We start from the raw sequence: 24,145 nt of genomic DNA, 5'->3' as shown, positions 1-24,145 counted from the left end.
AGTGGTGTTTCTGGTCACATTTTGAGCAGAATAATGCTGATCCTTAAAAGAGTTCTCAGTACAGGTCTTTAAAGACATTCAAGTTATTTAAATGTCTGATCACATGTATATCCTTGAGATTAAGGATGTCCCTCCAGAGAAATATCAGAACTGGTAAAGAAAAGAGTAATCTATGTCTAGTTAGCCGGTTCCTAAGTTGAAAGCTCTTTTCTGAATAATATTAACAGCACCACCCTAAGTCATCTGTGGGCTTTGTATATAGCAGGTATTAACTTTAAGCTGAATTAAAGCCCACCGCAATGATGAACATACTGTATTTCTCATCTCTGAAAGCCTTGCGGGATCAATGTGAAAACTCACACAAGGTTTCTATAAGCCATCACCCACATCTAACCAGCTCTGGGTCAACCCTGGGGGTGCAGGAGCCTGCCTCAGATGCCAGAAGTGAGGCTGTCCTTGTGCTTAAGGTGTCTCATAACTTGAGGATGCATCAGATGCCCTCCAAGGAGAGCTGAGAAAGAAAGTTTTTGGCAGAGCGAAGAAGGAAAGCTGGTTTAGAGCCTGACTTGGGAAAGAAGCGGGCAGGATACTGGGTCACAAGCAGCCAGGGACAGTGTGAGGTTCTTGGATACTAGGGGCAGACTCTGAGTTAAAGGAAAGCCACTGTGAAAAGGGAGGGGACAAGTCTGTGAACAAACACCACCAGCTTTGTAATTTGCTTGTGGCCTCAGGAAGACACGGGGCATGTGTTTCAGCAGGCAAGGAAACCAGATGCGCAGAATTCCCTGATCTCGTCAGGTTGGAGATCCCCAGAGCCTTCAGCCAGGGGCCCGTGACCCGTGAGGGAACTCCAGGTCTCCTCTGTCTTGGGCTGGCTCCACGTGCTCTGTGCCCATGCCCTGTTGACATCACCCAAGAATGCCACCAGTCCCCAGAAACTTGCTGAATAGCTACTGCCTTGCTCCTCAGCTGGCCCTAGTGGATCTGAGGCCCCTGGGAGCGCCCTTCCTGTCTGATTCAGGAAGAAATTGATTTTGTCTAGTGGTAGGTGCTAGAGGTAAGGCTGGGTGAGGTCATGTGAGACATAGTGGCATGTTTTGCAGCGCTCCTGACAGTCCCCACACCCCAGCACTGGTGGAGCCCCTCCCATGTAGGACCTGCTTGTTCTGCTCAGGCTGGCTCAGCTGGAGGCCAGGGTCCCTGGATCACCCCAACAGCGGCTGATGATAAGGCAGAAGCACAGCTCCCAGGCCTGATTTCCAGCCGCTCTGCAGGAAGCCTCTTGCCTCTGCAGATATCCCCAAGGAGACTGTCCAGATTTGCAGCTGGAATTTGGCCTTTGGTCAGGTTCCATAACATACCTCAGTCGGCTGCTGTCCCCTCCAGGCCTTTGCCTTCTTGAGATGTTTGCTAAGCTGACATTTCTGCTCCCTCGTGCCTCAGCCTCCCTGTCTGACCCCTGCCTTGCCTCCCCAGCTGTCATTAGCCCCACTGGGTTTCGTGCCATCAGGCTTATGCCCCTCTGCACTGACCCCCACGCCAGGACATGCTTCAGTGGCCTGGGCTTCAGCATGGAGAGGTTCCTCTCATTCGTCCTCCCAGCTATCTTATACATTCTCCCTCCTTTGCTTTCCCTTCTACACTCCTGTCCACCCTCCATCCAGCCACATATTCAACTATTTTGCACAAACAATGCGCCATCAACACCAGAACAAAGACTTTGTGCCACCATGTTCTCAATCATTTTTCTGGAGGTGTCTTGCTTCGGAGCAAGGGCACCCTAGCAGTGAGGGGATGGGGGAATAGAAAAGCCAGCAAGGCTGGAGCTAAGGCATTTGATGCTGGGAAACAAAATCTCCAAGCCTAGAATTCATTGGTCTGTCCCACTGGAGATTTGGTTCCAAGATGGTAGCATCATCTAGTTCCAAGAAATGTAGCACATTTAGCTTTTGTGTTACTGGTGGGCTTGCCTTCTTTTGAGACCATAGAGGGCAGAAGTGACATGTTTGGTGTGGTTGAAGAGCATCATGTGACCTTGCAGATCTTGGGGGTATTTTTCTCACTCCTAGCTTCCTTCCTGATTCTCTTCCCTTCCCCCAAAAGGCATTAGGCTCTAAGATTATGGCTCCCAGGACTTCAGTGCTGGAATAGGGGGAGGCCAGAGGAGGAGGGAAAGATCTGCCTCCCCAGAAACCTAGCTATCCTCAGTGAAAGCCAAAAGCAATGAGGGAAATGCCAGCCAAGTAAACTTCTCTTTGTGTACGTGTTCTCTCTTTTCAAGTTTGCTTCAGTGTGAATGTCCCTCTTTAAGGTAAGGCCTCCAGAGTGGGGAGTCTCTCCAGGTAGGTGAGCCCTCAGGCCTGGTGACATGGAGGCCCCTTCAACCTCATGATGCGTTTCCATCTAGCCATCCACACTGCATGGCGGGCCCCGCAAGGGAGGCCTTTCCTGCATGCTCCTGCATGACTGGGCCGTGCTGAGAGAAAACGGGGAAGTGGGCTTGAGACCCTCACACCCTCACCAACTTAGCGGCCTAAGGAGGAGCCCTACTGAGCAGGCAGCCCCTTCCCCTAAAGCCAGAGCACCTGCTCAGAGACCACGCCCGCTAGCGTGGATTATGAAGACAGAAGCCAAGTCCTCACCCCCACCAGACAGCAGGAACGGGCCCTCGCCAGTTCCTGCAGGTGTCAGTGAGGATATCAGCCTGCGCTGTGTCCTGCCAGTGAGAGCCGTTAGCCTCCACAGGCTACAGGGTTCCTCAACCAGGATGCTGGCCTAGGGCTGGAGGGTGCTGGAAAAGGCCAGGAACCTGTTTTTGACAGTTGGTTCAGGTAGTGGTATGGTATAGTGGACAGGGTACTGGCTTTGACCTCAGAAAGACTTGGGTCCGAATGAAATTGCAGTTACAGGACAGCCAGGTGAACCTGGGAATTCACTTCACTCCCAGACCTCTGGACTCCTTGAGCTGCAACCTCCTTATCTGTAAAATGGGGATGAGGGAACCCACTCATAGAGTTATTAACAGGGTTAGATAACAAGCCCAAATGCTTTGTACACTGTAGACTCTCACTAAATTTGAATTCCTCTCTCTCCATTTAGCACTCCCCACCCAATCTGTTAATGCCCTTCTTCCTCTCATCCCAAGACTCCAGGAATCAAGAATTAAGGATTGCAGGAGATGGTGTGATGTTTGGAGGCTGGGCTGTGCAATGCAGCCAGGTTCCAATCAGGGCTGGTAGATACTGGGACATTCATCTCTCTGTGCCTCGGTCTGCTGACCTAGAGAGTGGGGGTAGCACACTGGATTGCTGTAAGGAGTGAGAAAACAAACTGGTTCTGTGGAGGATTAGGGCAGTCCTTGATACACAGTGAGTGCCAGGCCTGCTGACGCTGACAGTGATGGAGACCAAGGGGTCTCAGCCAAGGGAGGCTGCACTGGACAAAACCCCATTCTGAAGGGGTGCAGAGGCCAGAGCTTAGATGAGGGAAAATGCAACCAGGGCAGCAACCACTACAGAGCAGAAGGGCATCTGTAGCCTGGCAGAGGACACAATTCAGACTCAGCCGGATGGCCTTCTATGGCCGAAGGCTGGCACAGCACCTGAGCCGAGCTGGGGGCCACTGGGAGAAGGGAGATGCCACATGCAATGGACTTACCCCAGATGCCAGCATTCCCAGCTCTTGTGCCCCTTGGGCTGCCCTGAGTTCCCACCTCATCTGCCCCCTTTATTCTGGGAGCTTGCCCACCACTTTCCTGTTCCCTGCCTTCATTCTTGGCAGCATGCCAAGCACAGCTGTGTGTGGCTCAGTGGCCCATCATGAGGTGAGGGGCTACTCTGCCAGCACAGCCAGCTCAGCTCCTGGGTCTCTAAGCTGCACAGTTTCCGTGGTCTCTGAGGTTTCTCCATCCCAACATTCTGAGCACACCTGCGGCCTGGGGCTGGAGTGCTGGCCTACACACCACTCTGGTTTCCCCACCCCAACACCAGGAGAGAAATGGAGCCCTGGGCCGGGCATTTCTATAAGCCCCGGAGCTTTCATTTATGACCTAATAGCTGTTAGGTTGAGATTTACCCTTATGAGTTCGTGAAATGAGGGCACATTAAATTTAATCTCCCTGCCCCCCACACAAGCTACCTGGGAGCATGAGGCCCTATGTGATTGAAGGAAGGAAGAGCCAGAGTACCCAGGGAAGGTACCCTGGAGGGGCAGGGCCTTGGCAGAGAAAGCCAGAAGGGTTAGGAAGAGACAGCTACCTGGGGAAAGGCACGGAAGGGGAAAGGCAGAGGCAGGATACCGATCAGCTCTTTTCAACATCAGGTATTTATTGAGCATGTACTTTGTGCCATTTGGGAGGCCCTGGAGGGGAAGGCTGACATAAAAGAAAAAGAATTCCTGAGCATCTCCTTAACTTCACCATCTTGAGATGTTTAGATGGCAGAAGGAGACCCTGTAACATGAAACACTTCAGGAATACTAGGCCATAGGGTGGAACGCAGGCTTTGAGAAGACAGTCTTAAGGTTTGCTTCCCAAGGTTAGAGGGCAGAGGGGGAGAGATGGAATAAAGAGGCCCTCCTCACACAGGCCGGGAGGCAGGGCCTCGGGGGGACCCCTTCCCACCCACGGTTTTGCAGAAGGTCCTGTCCAGGTGGGGCCACCTGCCCATCTCTGCAGAGAAGGCTAACGGGTGGTCTGGCAGCCCACCCAGGAGCTCAGCCCAGGAGGAGAAGGGTAGAGCTCAGAAGTTGAATAATGTGCATCAAAGTAAAAGGAGAAAGAACCTCAGACTTTCCCCACAGAGGGGCTCGGTCGTCCGGCCCTTAAGCTGGCATTTGCTCTTGGAAGGGTGCCAGCACCAAGGGAAATTTTGCAAACTGGCAAGGTTCCCCTGCCCACAGCAACCTCCAAGTCCAGGACCTTGAGTCTCTAAGGGTATGTCTGTCACTGAGAAAAGAAGCAATTGAAAACCTAGCTTTGCATCTGGAGGAATTGGTGCCCTGTTTACTCCTTCCTCATTGTTTGTGCTGGAGCAAGGGGTGGGAACAGAATTGGATTGGCCTAAACTTGACACTCAGACATTATTCTAGAATTCAGAGATTTGACAAACACACATTAGGTTGTGAAGCTTCATTAAGATTCCACATCAACCTTAGTCTCTTAAAAATGAGAAGGCCTGGCTTATATGCCTGCAGCCCTCCAACCCTCCCTGTTTTTCTGGCTACTCCCCTCTGGGACTACCTCTACTCTTGGAGCAAAGACCTTGGATGTCAGTGGAGTAATTCAGGTGTGGGAGAGGGCTGAAAATGGCTGGGACTGTGAAGTATGAAACTTGCCCTAAGTAGGGAGATGAAAAGATAACCCCGGAGTGGGGCTTATCAACTGAGATGACTTATGAAATAAACCACACCTTGACTTGGGGCTCCAGCCAGACTCCCTCCCCCACTCAGCAGTTGACATCTCAGCTAGAGTCTGGAAACAGCAGGATTTGTGGTCTTCCTGGGGAAGCAGGGCAGATTCAGGCGACAGGTACCCAAGTGCCTGGGATGTGGGTCTTCCGTCGAGTGATTCAGAATGCAGTCATCCTAAAACATGGGATTCCAGAAAGTAGCCCCCCACCCTGCATTGCAGACAGTGAGCTAAGAGGAAAACGCTGGGCAGAGCTGGGTACTGGTTCCTGTTAACAGAGCTGTTAGTGTCTGTAAGACCCTGAGAAAGTCACTGAATTTCTCTGCTCCTTTCCTGTAAAATGAGGGACTTACATCATCCCTAAGATTTCCAGCCCCAGCTACTCCATATAAATATGCTCTATGAAGTCAGTGATTAGAGGGTTTTTTAAATAACTTGATTATATTAAAACTTACACAGAATAAAATATACTCATTTAAAGTGTACATTTTAATGGTTACTCCCATGTAACCACCAGCACAATGAATATATAGAACATCTCTGTCCCCAAATGGTTCCCAGGTGCCCTTTGCCCCAGGCAGTCCCAGCTCTGCTTTCTGTCACTGGAGAGTAAATCTGTCTTTTCCAAAGCTTCATGTATATGGAGCCAGGTAGCATGTACTCTTATGTCTGGCTTCTTTCACTCGGCATCATGTGTTTGAGATTTGAGAGTTACATTTTTAACTTTTTATTATGGAAAATTTCAAACGTACAAAAGTAGAGGGAGAAGTAGAATCCCCATGTGTCCAGCACCCAGCATCAGTAATTGGCAAGGTCTGGTTAATGTGTTAAGGGAAAGGTTTTTTATCTCTTTGGTTCACAGTTATATCCTTAGCAACAAACCTTGGCACATAGTAGGTGTTCAGTATATATTTATGGAATGACTGAATGAATTCTGTAAATCTAGTTTTTCTCTCAGCTCTATCTCTAAATTCTCTTCTCACTTCTTATGGCCCAAGCTCTATTCCAGTTTATTCCTGGGAATTCGGGGTTATAAGATCCTATGTTAGGAAGCCTGAAATTGTTGAATGGTAAGAGAATGTTGGTGACCTCATCTTGACTTGAGAGGCATATATTAGAGTGTTTACAGTTCCTGTTTTAAAGCCGGCAGGCAGAACAGTAGTAAATCCCACACCTAAAGAACTGATCACTATCAAGAACTTTTTCATAAATAAGAGAAGAAAATTGGTGAGTGGAGGAACAGGGCTTTTGCCCAAATGAGATTGGAAAGTTTCTTCTTTGGGGCAGCTAATCACAACAGCTGTCAACAATGACGCTGCTTTGAAAAGTAGATGACAAATGAAAGCAGAGAGGACCAGGTTTGCCACTGGGTGCCTACCCACGTTCAGCTGGAGAGGCAGGCTCCTGCCTCACCACCAGGGAGGGCACCTGCTGCTGCATGTCCCTCTGCGTGGGGGCAGCGCTCCGCAGAGCCCTGCTCCGGAGCTCAGGTCTCAGGCAAGCTATGGCAGGCCAGGCTGTCTCCTCCTGAGGCTTTTTATTCCTGGATGTCCATAGTGTGTTTTTTTACACATTTGGTTCCAGACAACCCAACTGCATGCCCTTTACCCTACCTCAGGGCCTACCCAGGAAGGGGTTGTAAAACCAATTTAGTGGGTCAGGTGTAGAAAAAGAATTAATAAAGAATAGGACAGGGGAGAAGAGAACAAAGTAGCATATTAGACTAGACCACAGAATGTATCACATAAAGGTAAGGCATAGCTGGCTGAATCTTTTCTTGGGGTGGTAGAATGAGGTGATATGCACTAGATCATATATAATGTATTTCTTATGGTTGATCATAATAAAACTTTCAAAGGGCTATGCCCCTCTTCACCCCTGACATCTAAGAAATGACCCACAAAGTCATAGTCTGGCTGGTGGCCTCTTGCGTTGTAAGCACCCATACAGAGCAGGATGTAGATTTTTGTTTGCTTGTTAATTTGTTTGTAACATAGCAACTATGATCCTGGCAGAAGCCATTAGCCTGGTAGCCTGTGTTGGGCTCAGAGCTTCAGCCCTTTGCACATATGAATGCATGGATGCCTCCCTGCAGGAGGCAGGACGGCACATGCCAGGGACTTGGGCCAGGGGTCAGGGTAAGCTGAATTCAGTCATGGCTCCACCTCTTGCTGGCGGCACTTCGGGAAGGCATCCTAGTCTTCATGCTGGGGGCTGTGGCAGCCCTTGGCTCCCCGCAGGAAGGGTGTAAGGTTGAGTGAATCAGACAGGTGAGGCTGTTCGTACAGTGCCTGGCACCTGGGGAAGCCTCAGTCCATGCTTTTTGAAGATGTTTCCTTTTGGAGAAACAGGCTGTGCCAAGCACTGTGCAGATACTAGAAAGACCAGACACATACTCAGTAAGTTATTATTTAGCCTCAGTCACCAGGAGTGCTAGGAAAGAGAGCCATGGGGCAGTCAAGGTCTAGGACGAGGGCCTGCCTGGATTGAGAAAGGTTCCCCAGGAAAAGGCACTTCCTAACCCACATAGCAGTGCCAGACTCTTCTCCTGAGCGTCAGGAGGCCTGGCAGCCTCAGGCATGGTCTCAGAGCACCTGTGCAGCATTTGAGAGGGAATTGGACCCTCTACTCTCGTATCTGATCTTGGGGGGTCGTGGGCTCCACTGTGTGAGAAAAGCTGCTCTCTGCCATCCCCTGGGGCCCAACAGGGCCCTTTTAATTAACCAGGAGCCAGCAAGGCCAGGCTGTGCCCTGGGCAATGGCAGTGATGGAAGGCACAGTGGCCGGGCTCGCCCTGGGATGCTGCCTGCCTCACTGCCTGCGGAGCCTCGATTCACGAGGCACTTAGAGACACCTCAGGGCTGTTTATAAATTCCAAGTGGAATGTCATCAAGGGCCAGTGTGCACCATGCAGATGGTGAGGACTCATCCATAACCAAGTGGTCTGAAATAACTCTTGGCTGGAATGTATGCTTTATACCTTTGTGGCCAAATTTTAGAGTCGAATAGTCACAATCCGTGGTGTTCATATGTGTGGACATGGGCAGGACTGGGAGGGTGCTGGGCTGGGAGGCTTTGAGAAAGCAGCTGTAAGCACCATCCTGAACTCCCTGAAAAGCCTTCCCTAAGAGGAATGAAGAAAAATTCTGTGTCTGTGGAGCTAAAGCTTCAAGACAAATGGCATCACCTGGTTTTAAAAGACCCCTCTGGACAGAGCCTTAGATGCACAATCTATATCCGGCAGACTTTTCCCAACTGCAGCCTTCACTTCAGCCTTTCCAGCAAGCACCAAATAGGCCAGAGGGAACGCCTCACACTGGGGACCTCCGTGATCCAAGGGACTTGAGCAAAAGGGCACATTTCAGGTCCTGAGAATGCTTCTCAGGGCTTTTTCCTCCATGTGGATTCCTCAAAGAGAATTACCCTGCTTTGTCTGAGGGGAACAGTTAAATCTCTGGTTCTTAACTTAGCAGTGAAGTCAACACCCTTCAAGAATCTGATACAGTGAACTCTTTCGAGGAAAATCAAATGTGCCCATACACACTACATGCTGTGCTATGCTTTACAAGGTTCACAGAAACCCTGGTGTCTTTTCTATAGCACAGGGGTGACCCACAGGCCAAATCCAGCCCACTGCCTCTTTTCATGTAGCCCTTGAACTAAGAATGGTTTTTACATTTCTCTTAAGTGGTTGAAGAAGAGTGTTTCATGACACATGAACATTGTAGGAAGTTCAAATGACAGCGTCCATAAATAAAGTTTTACCAGAACACAGCCATGCACATTCATGCACGTCTTGTCTATGGCTGCTTTTGAGCCACAGTGGTGGAGTAGTGTGGTTTTAACAGAGACTGTATGGCCCATAAAGCCTGAGACATGTGGTATCTGGACCTCCACAGAAAATGTGCCACCACTGCTCTAAGAGTGGGAACCCAAGTCAAGAAAGCTTGCTTGAAATACTTTACTTCTACTTAAAATGATGGAGCCACAGAATTTAGAGGTTGTAGTGGCCTTGAAAATCACCTTGACAAGCTCCCCACTTCACCAGGGACAGGAAGGACTGTGTTGCCTGATTCTGTGGGAGCAGGGATACCAGGCATTTGGGTTTTGAGTTCTCCTTCCAGGCTTCAGAAGGGTTCTAAACTGGCACTGTCTTCCAAATGAGCCTTTGGGTAGTTGCGCTGAAGTTTGTTTAAAAAGCATAGTAACAAGTGTTCAAAATTCGGTAACAACGCCTTTGTAATGGGACACCCACCCTCCTCTGTAGTGAGTCCAGGAGGCTGACTCTGTGGACCCCGTAGGCCGCTGGCTCAACTCCTTGAATCACTGAAGTATTTGCTGGGTGTGAGGGAGAAGGTGGTATTAGCTAATGACAGTTACCAAAAGCTCTTCAAGTGGAATTTGTAAAAGCATCTATTTGTTTATAGTCTAGCAAACAGGAGGGGACGAGGAGAGAGGGGAAATACTTGAATTTCTTCAAACAGCTGATTTGACAGAATTCAGATGTGGTTGTTTGTACAGAATGCCTGATGGGCTGAGGGACTTGGTCCATTTTTAAAATAATTTCTGTAAACTGACCACCTCAGGAGTGAGGCAGCTTTCCCTCAAAAGCAGCTTAGACAGTAGGCAGTGGATCAGATGATAGGAGAGGGGGCATTTGAGACCACCACCTGAAGCCTGGGTGTCTCCCCTTCAGTCCCGGAGGCCAGCCGCCGCACTGCCTGGACCCTCTTCTTCGGATCAGGGAATGGCCAGGGACCAAGTGCTTCCCATTTTTAAATGTCATGAAGCTAATCATTTGTGCTTGAAAAGCAAATGGGTCTTGATTTTTCTTCTCCCATAAAAGGTAGAAGCAATTTTACTAAATAAGGGTCACAAACTGGAGGATTATGCAAGCCATTCAGCCAGGCTACCATTAAAAACAATTTTTTAAAATTAGTTGGCAATATTTAAAAATTAAGAGATCTAACATGAAAATCATCTGGAGCATTTCTTAGAATTCCAGAACACCTGCAGACCCTGGGTCTGTGTTCCTGAGGGCAGCAGCAGCCAGGGAGGCAAGCATTGCCCAGTTTGTCCCAGTCTCTACAGCTCCCTGTGGCATCCCAGCACACACAGGACTCACTGTAGAGAAAAGGCAGTGTGATCATCACAGTGCTAAAAGCAGAATTAGTTTTTCTTCCTTTTTGTTTTCCTTCTCCAGCTTTATCCCAGGAAGTTTAAAGATAACCTACCAGCATATATAAAGTACATGCCGTAAACATAATGTTTGAAAATGAGGAAAGAAAAACAAGAGAAGGAAGGCAAAAAAAAAATCTGGGCCATCCCTTTGGGGGGAGGGGGTCGCACATTTGAGTGTTAGCCTTTGCGAGAAGCCTCATGAGGCCGAGACAGAGGGTGCAGAGAGATGGAGGTGCACAAGTTGCCCGGGTGAAACAGCGATGATTCTGTGAACTGAGATCAGGAAGAGACCTCTCCCAAGGAGTATCCCAAAGACAGTGCTGCTTGTTCTAGCCGTAGAGTTGTGGAAAGTATTGAGGAAGAAGTAGTACCAATACCTTCCATTTACTCTAGGCCACTTACTGTTCTCACCCCGTAAATGCAACATTGCATTTAGCCCTTAGAACAGATATACATGGGAAAGACTACCGATATCCCCATTACAGATGAGGAAACTGAGGCACCGAGAGGCAGCCTGATTTGCCCAAGGCCACAAAGATTGAGAGAACCAGGACTGGCATCCAGGCAGTGTGGCCGCGGAGAATCCATGCCGACCCGCTAAGCCGCACTCCCTCTCGGAGGGCGCCATCTTCAGAGACGTGGTTCGCCGGCGGGCTCTCAGGTGCCCTGATTTTATAAAGACCAGTATAAAATAGGTAAGAAAGAGCGTGACATTGAGAAGGAATGCCGATATCCAGTGTGAACTTAAGAGGAAACTAAATCCAGAACAGCCTTAGGCTCTTTCTGAACAGGCTTTTCCACAGCAAAAAAAGCCTCTTGAAGCTACTAGGAAAAGAAGGAAGACAGCGACCCACTGCCCCTTTACTCAGAGAGACTCAGCCAGGCTGCACATTGGAATCACTCATGGAGCTTCAAAAAATACAGAGGTCTGGGCCCCACCCTGATGTGCCAATTCATGAGGGTGGGGTGAGGCCCAGTGTCCATATACACGCATGTTCTTTTCTGATGCACAGGCAGGATGAAGAACCACTGTGTTAAACAATGACAAAAAGCAAGGATGTTATTTTGCCTCTAACTTATTTTCCCCAAAAGGAAATATCTTCAAAGTATACACAGACGAGGACAGTAACCACTAAGAGTGAACTGAAACTCAAGAGAGGTGAATTAATGAATCTCATTCATTAAAGCTTACCTGGGGAACTATAACACTCTCATGTCCAAGCCGGGTCCTGAAACAATTTCACTGAATCTCTGGGGCGGGACCAGCCTCATTATTAATATTCCCTGGTGATTCCAGGGTGCAGCCTCTGCTCTAGGCCCCGATGAATTATATCTCAGGTTAATGAAAAATCTTCCATGCCCACTATTTGGTAATTCAGATTTGACAGAACAGAGCAGTGATACCAAATGATGGGAAGTGGGCAGTCTCCCCAGTATTTGAAATAGGAAAAATATGGATTCAAGATACTTTGAAAGCAATGTTATTAATGCAAGTTTCTAGAAGTGTTGATGTAGAGATAGTTTGTGGACACTTAAGGGAAAATGGTCATCACTCAGAGCCAATGAACTTAATTTCTAGACCCATAGACCAGAGCAACACTGCAGGCATTGTGTGTCTTTATTCCAGGAAAGCCATTGAAAGTCTCTGATATCATCCTCCTGAATAAGATGAAAAAAGTGACCATGGCTGGTCAATTCACAATGAATTTAACAACCACACCCCTAAAGTGTGCTGGTGGGGCTGGGTGTCAGCTTTGCAAGAGGACTGTTTGTAGAGGGCAGGTCTAAGGACTCTGAGCCCAACCCTGCCTTACATAATACTTTTATACACATCTTGATAGAGAGGTGGCAGGCATGCCAATCAAATTTCAGGATGACAAAAAGACATAAAACGACATTCCCATAGTACTTTAGAGTTTGCATAAGCTTGATGTATATGTTCTCACACAACCCTTGGCAGGCTAGGTGTATTTGTTATCCCCACTTTCTTGGTAAATAAACTGAGATGCAGAGGGGTAAATTACAGAATTGTAATTTATGGTGATTTTGACAGTCTAGAAATAAATACCAAAATAAGAAATCAAGCTTAAATGTAAAGGGTTACAGTTGGATTCTAAAAATCAGTTTCGGAATATTGGGATTTATATCGGTTCCTTAGGGCTGTCATAACAAAGGACCACCGACTGGGTGGTCTGGAACCACAGAAATGTATCGTCTCCCAGTTCTGGAGCCAAGAAGTCTTCCATCTCGCTGTCCGCAGGGTCGTGCTCCATCTAAAACCTGCAGGGGAAGAACCCTCTTGTGCCTCCTTCAGCTCCTGGTAGCCCCAGGTGCCTGTTGGCTTGTGGCGGCATCGCCCTGTTCTCCACATGGCCAACTCCCTGTGTCTCTCCACACAGCCTTCCCCGTGCACATGTCTCCGAGTCAGCATTTCTCCCTGTCAGAAGGACACCAGCCGTAGTGGATTAGGGCCCACCCTACTGACTTGATCTTAATTTGATTACATCTGCAAAGACCTTACTTCCAAATAAGGTCAATTCTGTGGTACTAGGGGTTAAGATTTCAATACATCTTTTGCAGGAGAGACAACTCAACCCATACCAGAGTTAAATTGGATTCATAAAACTAAGAACACCAATAATTTATCACAGCTATTTAAGAAATGATAAAGCATTGATAGTATCTTAGACATCAGTTTAATTTAAGAGTTCCCACCAAGTAGAGGATCCTGCCCCTGCACATGGCATTGTTCAGACCAGAGTCAGGGATCGAACAGTCAGCTCTGACCACCACATTTGAAGGAGCAGCTGGATGAAAAGTAGGGAGCCCTCAGTGGCTTGGGACAAGATAAGTGCTATAGAATGTTCCATGGACAGCCCAGTGCCAGCCAACTTCTGTATGTTTTGCTCTTTTTTCTATAAAGAAAATCCAAAAATATGGCCAGTTTTTGGTTAACAAAATCAAAGGCAGGGAAAGGGATTGGGGATTATGTTTAGAGAAATATCTAGGTAAATGATAGTTAACTTGAATTCTGTTCCAATCCACATTTTTGCCAGGCAACACACTACACAGTTATACACTCTGTATTTCATTTAACTTCACATGTACGCATATGTGTATAAACATACTCGTGTATACTCTGATAATTAGAATGTGTGGGTATAATGCTCCAGTTAAATGATTTTGGGCAAGCAGTCTAATTATTTAAGTTTCTTACTTTTTCTTTTAGAATATTTAAGAGAGGTACATAGAACATAGATAAGAATACTGACATTTCAAAGCTTAGGAGAATTTTGGGTTTGACTGGTTCAGTAAATAAAATTATTTTGAGCAAATGTATATTAAACCCTGCCATACATACCCTGCTTGCAGGAGCTATCTGGCAGGTTATGAGAGAAGAATATGATGCACATAAAATGCTAGAGAAGGGGCCAGATGTGTGATCCAATAAGTGCTGTGGGGATGGAGGAGGGTGGGATGGGGTGAGACTGGTGTCAGGGAAGACAAGAGATGTTGGAACCTGACATGGGACATAGAAGGAAGCTGGCATTTTGGAGACCATATGGAGATGGCGTGTCTCCCCCATTCCTGTCGCATCCCTGGGGCAGAGGAACCCTGGGTTGTGGCCACTCTGCTACCTATGCTTCTGCTGGCACTCCAAGCAGAGATGAAGGGGTGGGCAGGGATGAGCAAGGTGGCTTTGTGAAAACCAACCCTGGGGCCCCACCTATAATATCAGGGAGTTTTCTCTATGCTTTAGAACAAAGTCATGTGTTGATCTGTAATTAGGGGAAGACAGAAACAGAAATAACTGGCTCTCTAAAGGCTTGTGTTTATGACTTCAGCACAGTAAGGGCTAGGGAAGAATTGTGCCAGCCAGACAGGAAGCAAGTATGCAGGCTCCTCTGCCTGTGTCCACACTGGGGTCCAAACACCACCACAGCCTGCTGAGCCCCCAGCCCTCAGCAGTATTGGGTAATCTATAAGGCAGGCCCACTGGCTTTGCTCCTCAGATGCAATTTCCCAGAAGGATCTGGAGTGACCTATAACTCTGTTTCCATAAATGCTGTCTTACTCCCCCACTGCAAGGTTAGCGCCAGACCTCTGAAATCCAAGACCTTATTTTGGAAAGAATGCCAAAGGGAATAGGAATGTCATTTCCTCTTAACATCAACCACAAGGGTTAGGGACATACCCACCAAATCCCTAAACACCCCTTAGCCCATCTGTCTTGATGCAATTTTCCCAAACTCTGGTTAAGCCTGTTTCTGTTTCCATCCTATACCAGCAGTCAAGGAACCCTAGTGCCCCAACTTGATGGCTGCTGGGAGAGGAAACCCATTAACTAGGCCCATGCCTGCCAGTTTCTCAGGGCCCTGTGGGGCTGCTGGGTTGGGCTGCCTGGCTCCGGGCCCTGTGTGAGTCAGCCCTCAGCCTTCTCCCCACTCTGCCTGTGCTTCCCCAGATGAAAAACCTCTCTGGCATGACAGCTGCCCCTGGTCCTGAACCCAGGTCACTTTACTGGCTTCAAATAACGTAGCCACAAGAGCAGTATGTTCATTCATTTTTCCAGCAGATATTTATGGAGCACTCACTATGTACCAGGCATTTTGCTAGGATGGGATGGAATGGTGAGTTCAGTCAAGTTCCAGTCCCCAAGGAGTTCACAGATGAGTGGATAGTAGGACATCCAGTGTGATAAATGCTGTGATAAGAGTTAGGACAGACTATGGGGCACCCATGAGAGGCTTGGAGGGATAAGGGAGGCTTCCTGAAGGAAGGGCGTCTAAGCCAAGACTGGAAAGGTGAGTGGAGCCAGCTCAGTGAGGAAGACATGGGACAGAAGGCACGGAGGGAAGCAGGAGTGGGTGTTCCAGGCAGAGGATTAGCTATGCAAAGTCTTGGAGGCAGGAGGCCAGTGAGTCCAGAGGACTTCATGGTTCAGCAGGGTTTGGGAGGTGAAGCTGGCCACGTCAGCAGGGACAAGATCCCAGAGGTCCTTCCAAGTGGGCGAGTGTCAGAACTTGGCACTTTGCCCAAGAGCAGCAAGGTGCTGTTAGAGATTCTTAGTTGCTAGAGGAAGCCTAGGATGTCCAGAAAGGCTCCAGCTCAGCACTCATTCAGAATTTGGAGGCATGCAGAGACGTATGAGTCTCAGTCCCTGCCTTCAGGATGCTCTTGGCATTGATGAACAGGTTACATAGATGGTGGTGGGTAACACAGCCAAGCTGTGCATGATGCATGCCCACAGTGCACTTGGAGGCAGGGCAGGACCTCATACTCATTGAGTGCCCATTATATGTCAGGTCTGCACTTAAGTACATCTGGCATCTCACTCCTCAAGGCAATCTGTAGGGTGCCTGTTACCACTCCTGTTTTACAGATGGAAAGACCAAGGCTCAAAGAGTAACTTCACACAATGTCATTTAACTAGGAAGGGACAGGATGAAATGTCAGCCAGTGCTCTTTATGCTACTCCGTGTAGCCTTCCTTAAGGGGAGGCCAAAGGATGTGAGGAGGGCTTCATGGAAAAGAGATGATCCAAAGATGAGACAGTTAGTGTCTCAGTGTCACCTCTCAGGTCATTCGGTGTGGGTTAGGAGTCTGGCATTTAAACTTTAGGAGAGGCATATAGGATGACCAAGGATCAGGTAAGCAGGGAGAATCTCTGGGAGTTTGCCCATTGGGATGCTGGAGTTGAGTCTTGCACCTGCTCTGAGGCCAGCAGCAGCTCTTCAAAATCAGTGAGTCAAGAATATATAATCCCTGAACCTCTTCAAATGTGAGGATGGTGCGCTATCTACATGCTGTGAATAGGAGATGATGTGTCCCAGAGGTATTTGATTTGGAAAACTTCCTAAATCCCTAAGGTTAAATAGTCAGGAATTGCATATAGTCAGGAATTATACATAGTGGGAATGTTGGTGATTTGAATTGTAAATGAATAACTAATATGCACCTAAAATGTCTCCAAGGAAAATAGGGACTAGGCCAGGTTGTGTAAGGGAGTGGGTGAGTCAAGTGTGTTTTTCTATAGAGCTCTTGAGGAATGTCATTCTCAGGTGCCACCAGTGATTCTGGGACCCCAGGAAAGCCCAGAGCTGAGCTAGATGGCTCCCCAGGCTAACCCACAGTGGAGCCAGAGGTGCTCTGGGAAGACATCCCTGTCTGTGTTGACTGAGCCTGGTTCCCTGGTACACATCAGCAAGCCATGAAATTCGGACATCCTGTGAAATCTAGCTCCATCACTATGCTCAGCTGACCTCAGGAAATGAAACCAGTTTCCATGACTAATGGGCACTAATGACTGAAAGTTGAAGCACAGACAAGCAGGTAGACAGGCAGAGCCAAAATCAGAACACTTATAGATTTCCTAAGGTTCTTTACACATGCTCCTCACTAGTGACCAGTGAGAGGGGGGAAGGAAGTGGTCCTGCCCCTGGAAATGCAGGAGACCCGGGCATGGCCCATCCTTGGATGTTGCAAATTGAGTTTTCCTCCTGCCCTATTCCTTGCCTCTCTTCTTCACCCAGCTACGCCCCCTCCCCACTGGTCCCCTTCGCTCCCCACCCCCATTGAGGATGTCCCTTGGTTGCCTTCTGGGATGATACTCTGTGCTCCCCAAGTCATTCCTCTCTGCCCCAACCCTCCTGAACTCATCGCACTCAGCACAGCCAGCCGTACTCTGCAGCCATTCCTCAATCAAAGCGGCCCGTCCCTCGTCTGATAGAGCTCTTCAGAAGAGGCGGCACCATGCCTTTCCCCTCAATGGCCTCCATCCAGCGTGTGTCACTACGGAGATGGGCTTTGTGGTTCCTCTCTGAAGCCCCAGGCCATGAAGGACCCCCCTTTTCCTTGCTCAGCACACACTGGAGCCGGCTTGGGGGTCAGCCCTCTGCTTACCCTGCTCAAGGGCAACCCACACATCCTTCAGCTGCAGGCCCTTCTTCCATCCCTGGGGTTTTCTGTGACTCCTTCTGTTTCCCATCCAAGGTCTCTGAGACCTACTAAACTATGCTGCTCAAGCCCAGAGAGAAGATGTCAAGCAGGAGTGAGGGACAGAAGGACTGGAAAGATCAGCTCATTCCCACTCTGTGCCATCCATCTGATTCTGCTCTCAGGCCAAGACACTTTGAAACCAGATTCCCCTGCCAAGCTCACCCAGTCCACATTACCCACTCTCCCCAGCCCCCAGCCCTGCTCCACCACACTGGCCTTGCTGGCTTTATTTCAGCCTAGCAGCTGTACTGACGTGTCTTCTCGTCGACCCTTGCTATGTCTTCCCCTCTCTGTGGTGCCCAGCTCTCCAGACATCCCACACCATCAGAAGCATCATGCTGAGACCTGGATTTGAGTCTGGCTCTGCTTTCAAATCACCACACTTCTTTGGGCCAGTTTCCTCACCTGTAAAATCAGGTTAATAATACCTGCTTGTTCCAAGGATCAAATGGGCAAATGCGTGTGAAGGTGCTTTGTAAACTGTAAAGCAGCACTTCCCAAACCACGTTCTACAGAACTCTCCTCTGGGGAAAGATGTTAAGAAGCTATTCAAAAAAAGGGGAAAAAAAAGTGTTACGTCAAGTTTGAAGAAGGCTAACCTAAACAAAGGGAACCAGGTTTCTTGACGCCAGGACATCTTGGAGTCTTTAATTTGCCAATGTACATGGCAAATCTCCAAGAGCAGGGTACAAAATAAACCTTTGTCTGAGAACCACCTTTTTCATAGACTACTTATTAACATCTTTTAGGTTAATGGTTTCCCTAGAATATAGCATATATTAATGTTAGTCTTCCTACACATAATAATGATCTTCCCACATGACTTACTCCATCATCCAAGTCACTGTTCCTGGGGAACATCAGTTAAGCAGTGTCTGAAAAAGTATTGTAAGAGCTCTTTCAGACTTCTCGGCATTGTGCTGTGCCTGGTGGAGGAGGGGGCCGGGTATGCAGTCCTCCGCAGTCAGCCTCCACCCTTACCCCTGTCATCCCCGTGCTGGACTCTGTCAGGCATCTTGGAGAGCCCATTAGCCTGCGTATACATCTCTCATGTTCTTGCCCGCCACCTCTGTCCCATCTTTCTCCCTGCCCAGGTGACTTCCTCCTTCTCTACCAACATGATTATAACTCATTCTTCAAGTCCCAGTCAAGCCCAACTTCTCCATGGAAGTTTTTCTAACCACTGCAGTGTGTTCTAGACAGGAATACTGGCTCCCTCCTCAACCAGAAGCCCCTAAAATCAGAGAGCATTATGCACACTTCCTGACTTTCTCCCAAACCTAGGATTTGTTTGATTGTTGCCTTCTACCCCAGTGAACCATAAGCCCCTTCTTGGAAACTTGAGCCCACACTTGGGTGTAGGTTCTTCTGAGCTGGGGAGTCAGTGGTGGATTTTCTCCCATGTTCATTCATTCAGAAGATGCTTATTGCTAGGGACCCAGATTGAATAAGGTCCCTGCCTTTAAGGAGCTATTGGTAGAGACAAAAGCATAAACATTTCTTTGCAAGTCAGCATGTTGAATGTAATAATAGCAGTAATGTGGGAGCACAAAATAGCATTCATGGTGAGTACAGGTAGGGATCAAGGCAGGCTTCCAGATAACGGTCCTGCCCTCCTACCCATACTCCTGCTTATAGGGAGGGTGTCATATGGAGCAGACATGGCAAAGTTATGGGGTCTACCTACAGGGAAGAAAGACCACTGGGTTCTTAGTGGGAAAGGGGTTCAGGTTTGTTCCCTGGGTCTCAGGGAGGGAGATCTCACTGGAGCCAGAAGGTTAGGGCAGGTGCCGGAAGGGGAGTCAGCCGGGAGTGCTGCATCCCACCCTCCCACACGTACACACGCATGCATATGCACACACCTCCACCCCCCAGCACAGTCTGTGGGAATCCCACTTCCCTGCTTTTCCATCATCCCTTTCACCTCTTCTTCCTTTTCACCTGGACTCATTCTTCTCCAAGTGCTCTGTCACCTCCTGGTCCTGGGGCCATCCATCGTTACCTCATTGGAACAGCTCGTGTCTGCTCTCAGTAGCTAGAGGCCTGCTTTGGCAAGAGGCTGGTCAGCACAGTGCCCACTCCCTGTGGGGGCTCTGGGGAGGAAGGTCAGCCTGGAGTCAGTGCTTTCTCTTTTCTTCTCACAGAAAACCAAAAGAGATGTCAACAACTTTGACCAAGACTTTACCCGGGAGGAGCCGGTACTCACACTCGTAGATGAAGCCATTGTGAAGCAGATCAACCAGGAGGAATTCAAAGGCTTCTCCTACTTTGGTGAAGACCTGATGCCCTGAGAAGTGGCTGCAGGTGGAGTTCGGTGATGCTGCAGGAAGGGGTGCCTATTGCCAGGGGCTGACGGCCGGCACTGCCTCTCCTCCCCAGAGCCCAACGCCTTGTCCACCCTCTATTTATTGCATCCCCCACCCCAGGCCGGCTCCTCCCTGCTCCCACCTGAGGACCAGAAGGCACTCTCAGTTCTTGTCTCACCAGTAATGCAGAATCGCCATGGGTCGGCAGCTAGCAGGACACACGGCCCTGTTGGAAAAAGCCTGTTCTGCTCCTTGAGGGCCCCAGCCATGAAGCCACTTCACTTCTCTCACTGGACCCAACAACGGAAGGAAACAGGAAGGCTCTGGCTCTGCTTCTGAATGGAGAGTCCCAACAGCTCTCACTAGTCAGCCCTCACTAGTCAGCCCTCCAGTCCTCCGCCTGCCATCCTCTGCCCTTCTGTCCAGGAGAAGAAATTGGTGATTCTTCAGCATGAGGGTGGATGCCCTCGGGGTGTACCTGCAGAGGAGAGAGATGGAGAGGTGCACAGTTGGCTACCTGTGTTGGTTTGCTCCGGAATGGCTGATTCTTCCTTGCTTTGGTTTTAGCTTTGGGGCATGCCAAAGTTGTATAAGCATGTATCTCGTTAAGAAATTTTGTAGAAAATGGAATTTGACTTTGAACTCTATTAACATTTGAAAACTATATAATCAGATTTGCTTTCTAATTGGCCAAAAGAAAAGAATTCCAGTATTAATACAGGTAGATATTAAAGGGCTAATACACAGTGTGAAACCACTTGTCCACGGTGGCTGCTGTGAGTGCTGTAGTGGCGTGGGGGCTGTAGGACCTGGGGGAGGGAAGCAAGCAGTGCCCCGCAATGTAAAAGGTCTGCCTGAACACAGGCCACGCATTGATGGCCATGACCCTGGGGTTCTAGCAAAACTCCACTCCCAAGTTCTCTTTCCAGTTTGGCCCTAAACTCCCAGCATTAACTATTTATTTCCTGCAGCAGTGTGTTAATTTTTGCGCACTTCTACACAATGGTAGTACTACTGTGTTGTGGTTTTTAAACATTAAACATGTAAAGTTAAATATGAAAGATCTGCTTTTGGAACAAGCAGAATAAGGCTAAACATGGGTTATACAGAGGGTATCAAGAGACTGAAGAGCAACTTGCTTGAAAACTGACAGTGTAGCAAGATGACTGGGAGTTTTGTTTCTGTGTGACAAGCAGCACAACTCATGGGGACACTATTTAATGGACGTGATGTTACCTCCTGTAGATACGCTGACAGTGTTACATTCTTTGATTTCCAAGGGTTCTCTGTGGCTTTGTGTATATGTTTCCTGGAGGTCATTTGAATCCCTATTTTACTGAGCTGATTTAGCAGGGAATGGAATCCATTCCAGCTGTTGCACGTGGATTTCCCAGCTGCCCCTAAATATATATACTTGTGACTGGCAAAGTGGCACTAATGAAGCTTTTTGCCTTTTGTACATTTGGGATTTTTGTATATAGTGTTTGCTGCAAGGCCTGTGGAATTAATTCATTGACTTTAGAGGTATCAACTGCTGCATGTTCAGGCATATTATAAAACTTTAGTCTATGAAAGAATAATTATAATAATGTCCAGGTGCAATACTCTGTAAGTGTATTGGTTCAAGTTACCAAGAGATAGGATGTGTTTCTTTCTTTTTTTTTTTTTTTTTTGAGGAGGGGTCCTTTGTATTGTTTATTTCATTTTGATTTTGGTTTATCTTAAAAGATGTAAACAAATATTAAGCTATATTAAATCTCACATATAGTTCTCCTGTGCTCTATTATGCCCTGATAGAGATGGGGAAGAGAAAGGAATGTTTTTGATAGTGGTTTCAAAGCTTGGACAGCGACTAGCTCAAGCCCACAGAGAGGTGGTGTCCATATTTGCATCCGGCTGGTTATAGCCTTGTTACTAATGATAACAGTCAGTTCATTTTTGTTTTTCCTTTTTAAAAACTCAGGTGCAATTACTATCCATTCTTATGATCGATCATTTCAAATATTATGCTGTATCAATTTGTGTGTTTGGCATACCAGTGAAGTGCTGAAAAACAGTAGATTTATTTAATTCATCTTCGGTAACTTGACATACTGGGGAGAGACTCTTCTAAAGTCGAGTACAAGCACAGAGACATCTTCATGGTGGCATCATCTCATTTTTTAAGAAGACACGACAGTCCTGCCCACGACACTCATGCATCACTACTGCTCTCTGCTTCTCCTCTGCTTCCTTCCCCAGGATAAACTTGGAACAGCCAAGCAAAGGCTCTAACTGCAGTGCCCCCTGGCCTTGTCCAAGGCTGTGGTGGTATCCCCATGTCCACAGGGGTTGGTTCCTTCCTACAGGACCACCTGCACTTTTGCTGCAAAGTCAAATAATACTACATTCCACCCAGCAGCTCTAAGCTCTAGGCAGTAAATTAGGGGCTCAGCTGGCCAGAGATACCACCATGCAGCACCCAAAGCCTGGCTGGAGCTGCCCAGGTTTTCACACAGGCCAATTCAAATCCCCTGTAGTAGAGAAAAAAGGCCAGGTGTTCCTTGAGTAGCCATTGTTTCATTTCAGTTTTCACAAGAGTTTGGAAGCAGACATACCATTACATTTCTGTGGATTCTTTCTAATCTTCCTAGCTCTTTTTTTTTTTCCCTGTTAGAGAAAAAGAGTGCAAAAAAAAAAAATTGCCAAAAAAAATATATGAAGGATAGCTGTTCTCCTGTGTTCCCTCATTATGGACTTTGTGAAGTGGAAACATAATTTTTTTCCTCCAAAGGTGGAAACAATGCATTCTTGCTTTAATAAAAAAATAAATAATAAAAAATAAAAAGGCTAAAAAAATTACCTCTTTTTAAATTATGTGCAAAATAATTCTGGCTAAATAAAATATATTCAATTTTAGGGTTTTTGTTGTTGGTTTTGTTTTTGGGGGGCTTTTTGTATTGTGATGCTTCATTTGTACATTTTATTTTTCCCTTTCCGGATGTAATTTTAATCTCTTGCCATTTATTAGTGTTATTTCATTGTAAACATTATTGTGCCAAATGTACTGTATTCAAAAGGATGTGAATGTGTATTGTTTCAGAACCTAATAAATACAATGATGTTAAATCTTAGTTCTCAATCCCAGCGAGCATTTTTGTCTCCTTTGTGAATGGCATGGTGGCATTGATGAAGCTCTTTGCCTTTTGTACATTAGAGATTACAAATTCCAAGCCCTAGGCATGGCGTCAACTCTCCCCATGTTCTTTGAAGATGCACAAAGGAGGCAAATAGCAGTATTTGCCCCCTACAGCCTCACCTCTGTGCTCCTGGGACCACCACCAAAGGGAAGAAGAGGGCTGAGCAGATGGGATGTGGCTCTGGGCTGTGTTGCCATTGAGTGAAACTGTCCTGTCTGCTTTCAAGTGCGGGGAGACAGGCAAGCAGAGCAGGCAGCACCTTTGTTTTTGTCTGGCTAGAGGAGCAAACACTGAATCTTCTTGCAGCCAGTGCCCATTCAAGCCCTCTTGAGGACTCAGTTTCTCACCTGCCCCTCAGACTTCAGGCCTTTGGAGTCCAAGAAACTCCTAGGATGGGAACCCCTTGCAGGCTGGGTCTGGAGCACAGACTGGCCACTGAGTCTCTGTGCTTAGCTCACGCCCACCTTCCCTGTGCAGCTGGTATTCCTGACCACCACGGTGACTTCTACTCTGTCCAGGTTCCTCCTTCACTGTGGGACTCCTTTCTGCCACTCATGTTGCACTGGTTCTGCAAGGCTTCTCCTCTTCTTTATCCAACACAGTTTTCAAGAACACTCCTGAGTACACCAGAAATGTCAATTAGCCAAACTCCCTATTCCTCAAGAGTTACAGAAGTGACTACAATTTACTGCTTGTCATCCTAAGGTGAGGGGATGGCCTAACCTGTTAGTCACCATTTCAGCCTTCAAAATCACTTCCATAAGCCCTCTGCCCTCATCATCCTGAAAGTACCCTCCTCTCAGCTTACCCCTCTCAGCACCATCGCCTGCCTACCTGGAGATGACATGCATGGACCTCCAGACCCACCCCAAGAACAAGGTTGTATTTATCATATATTTTCCTCTCTGATTCAGGCAATTATTTCTAAGTAAATGTTTTCCCAAGGAGAAGCAAGCTTCTTGCCAATTAATTTAAATAAAAATCAGGAGAAACCAAAGAACTGTTCAGTAAAGTCAGAAGACATCTCCAAGCATTCCACTGAATGACATTATGACCAGTCTATACCTTTCTTG

The 24,145-nt window shown here is 47.6% G+C and overlaps 1 protein-coding gene across 3 annotated transcripts in view; it reads left to right on the top strand.

The window, feature by feature from the left end:
• PRKCE (protein kinase C epsilon) overlaps positions 1 to 23,006 on the top strand; it is a 497,134-nt gene extending 474,128 nt beyond the window's left edge. For 2 of the 3 annotated variants that reach the window (XM_036925881.2, XM_036925883.2), the window contains exon 15: positions 19,732 to 23,006. In XM_036925881.2, coding sequence (XP_036781776.1) covers positions 19,732 to 19,878 — 147 coding nt within the window. In that variant the 3' untranslated portion in view covers positions 19,879 to 23,006. Of the gene's footprint in view, positions 1 to 2,281; positions 2,312 to 19,731 lie in introns of all 3 variants that reach the window. The other variant, XM_036925882.2, reaches the window with a different exon arrangement.
• Positions 23,007 to 24,145: the final 1,139 nt, after the last annotated feature.

The sequence above is a fragment of the Manis pentadactyla genome, chromosome 2 (assembly GCF_030020395.1).
Source record: "Manis pentadactyla isolate mManPen7 chromosome 2, mManPen7.hap1, whole genome shotgun sequence".
In the NCBI taxonomy this organism is placed as follows: Eukaryota; Metazoa; Chordata; class Mammalia; order Pholidota; family Manidae; genus Manis; species Manis pentadactyla.
The sequence above is the reverse complement of the archived record's forward strand: the minus strand, read 5'-3'. Positions and strand labels throughout refer to the sequence as shown.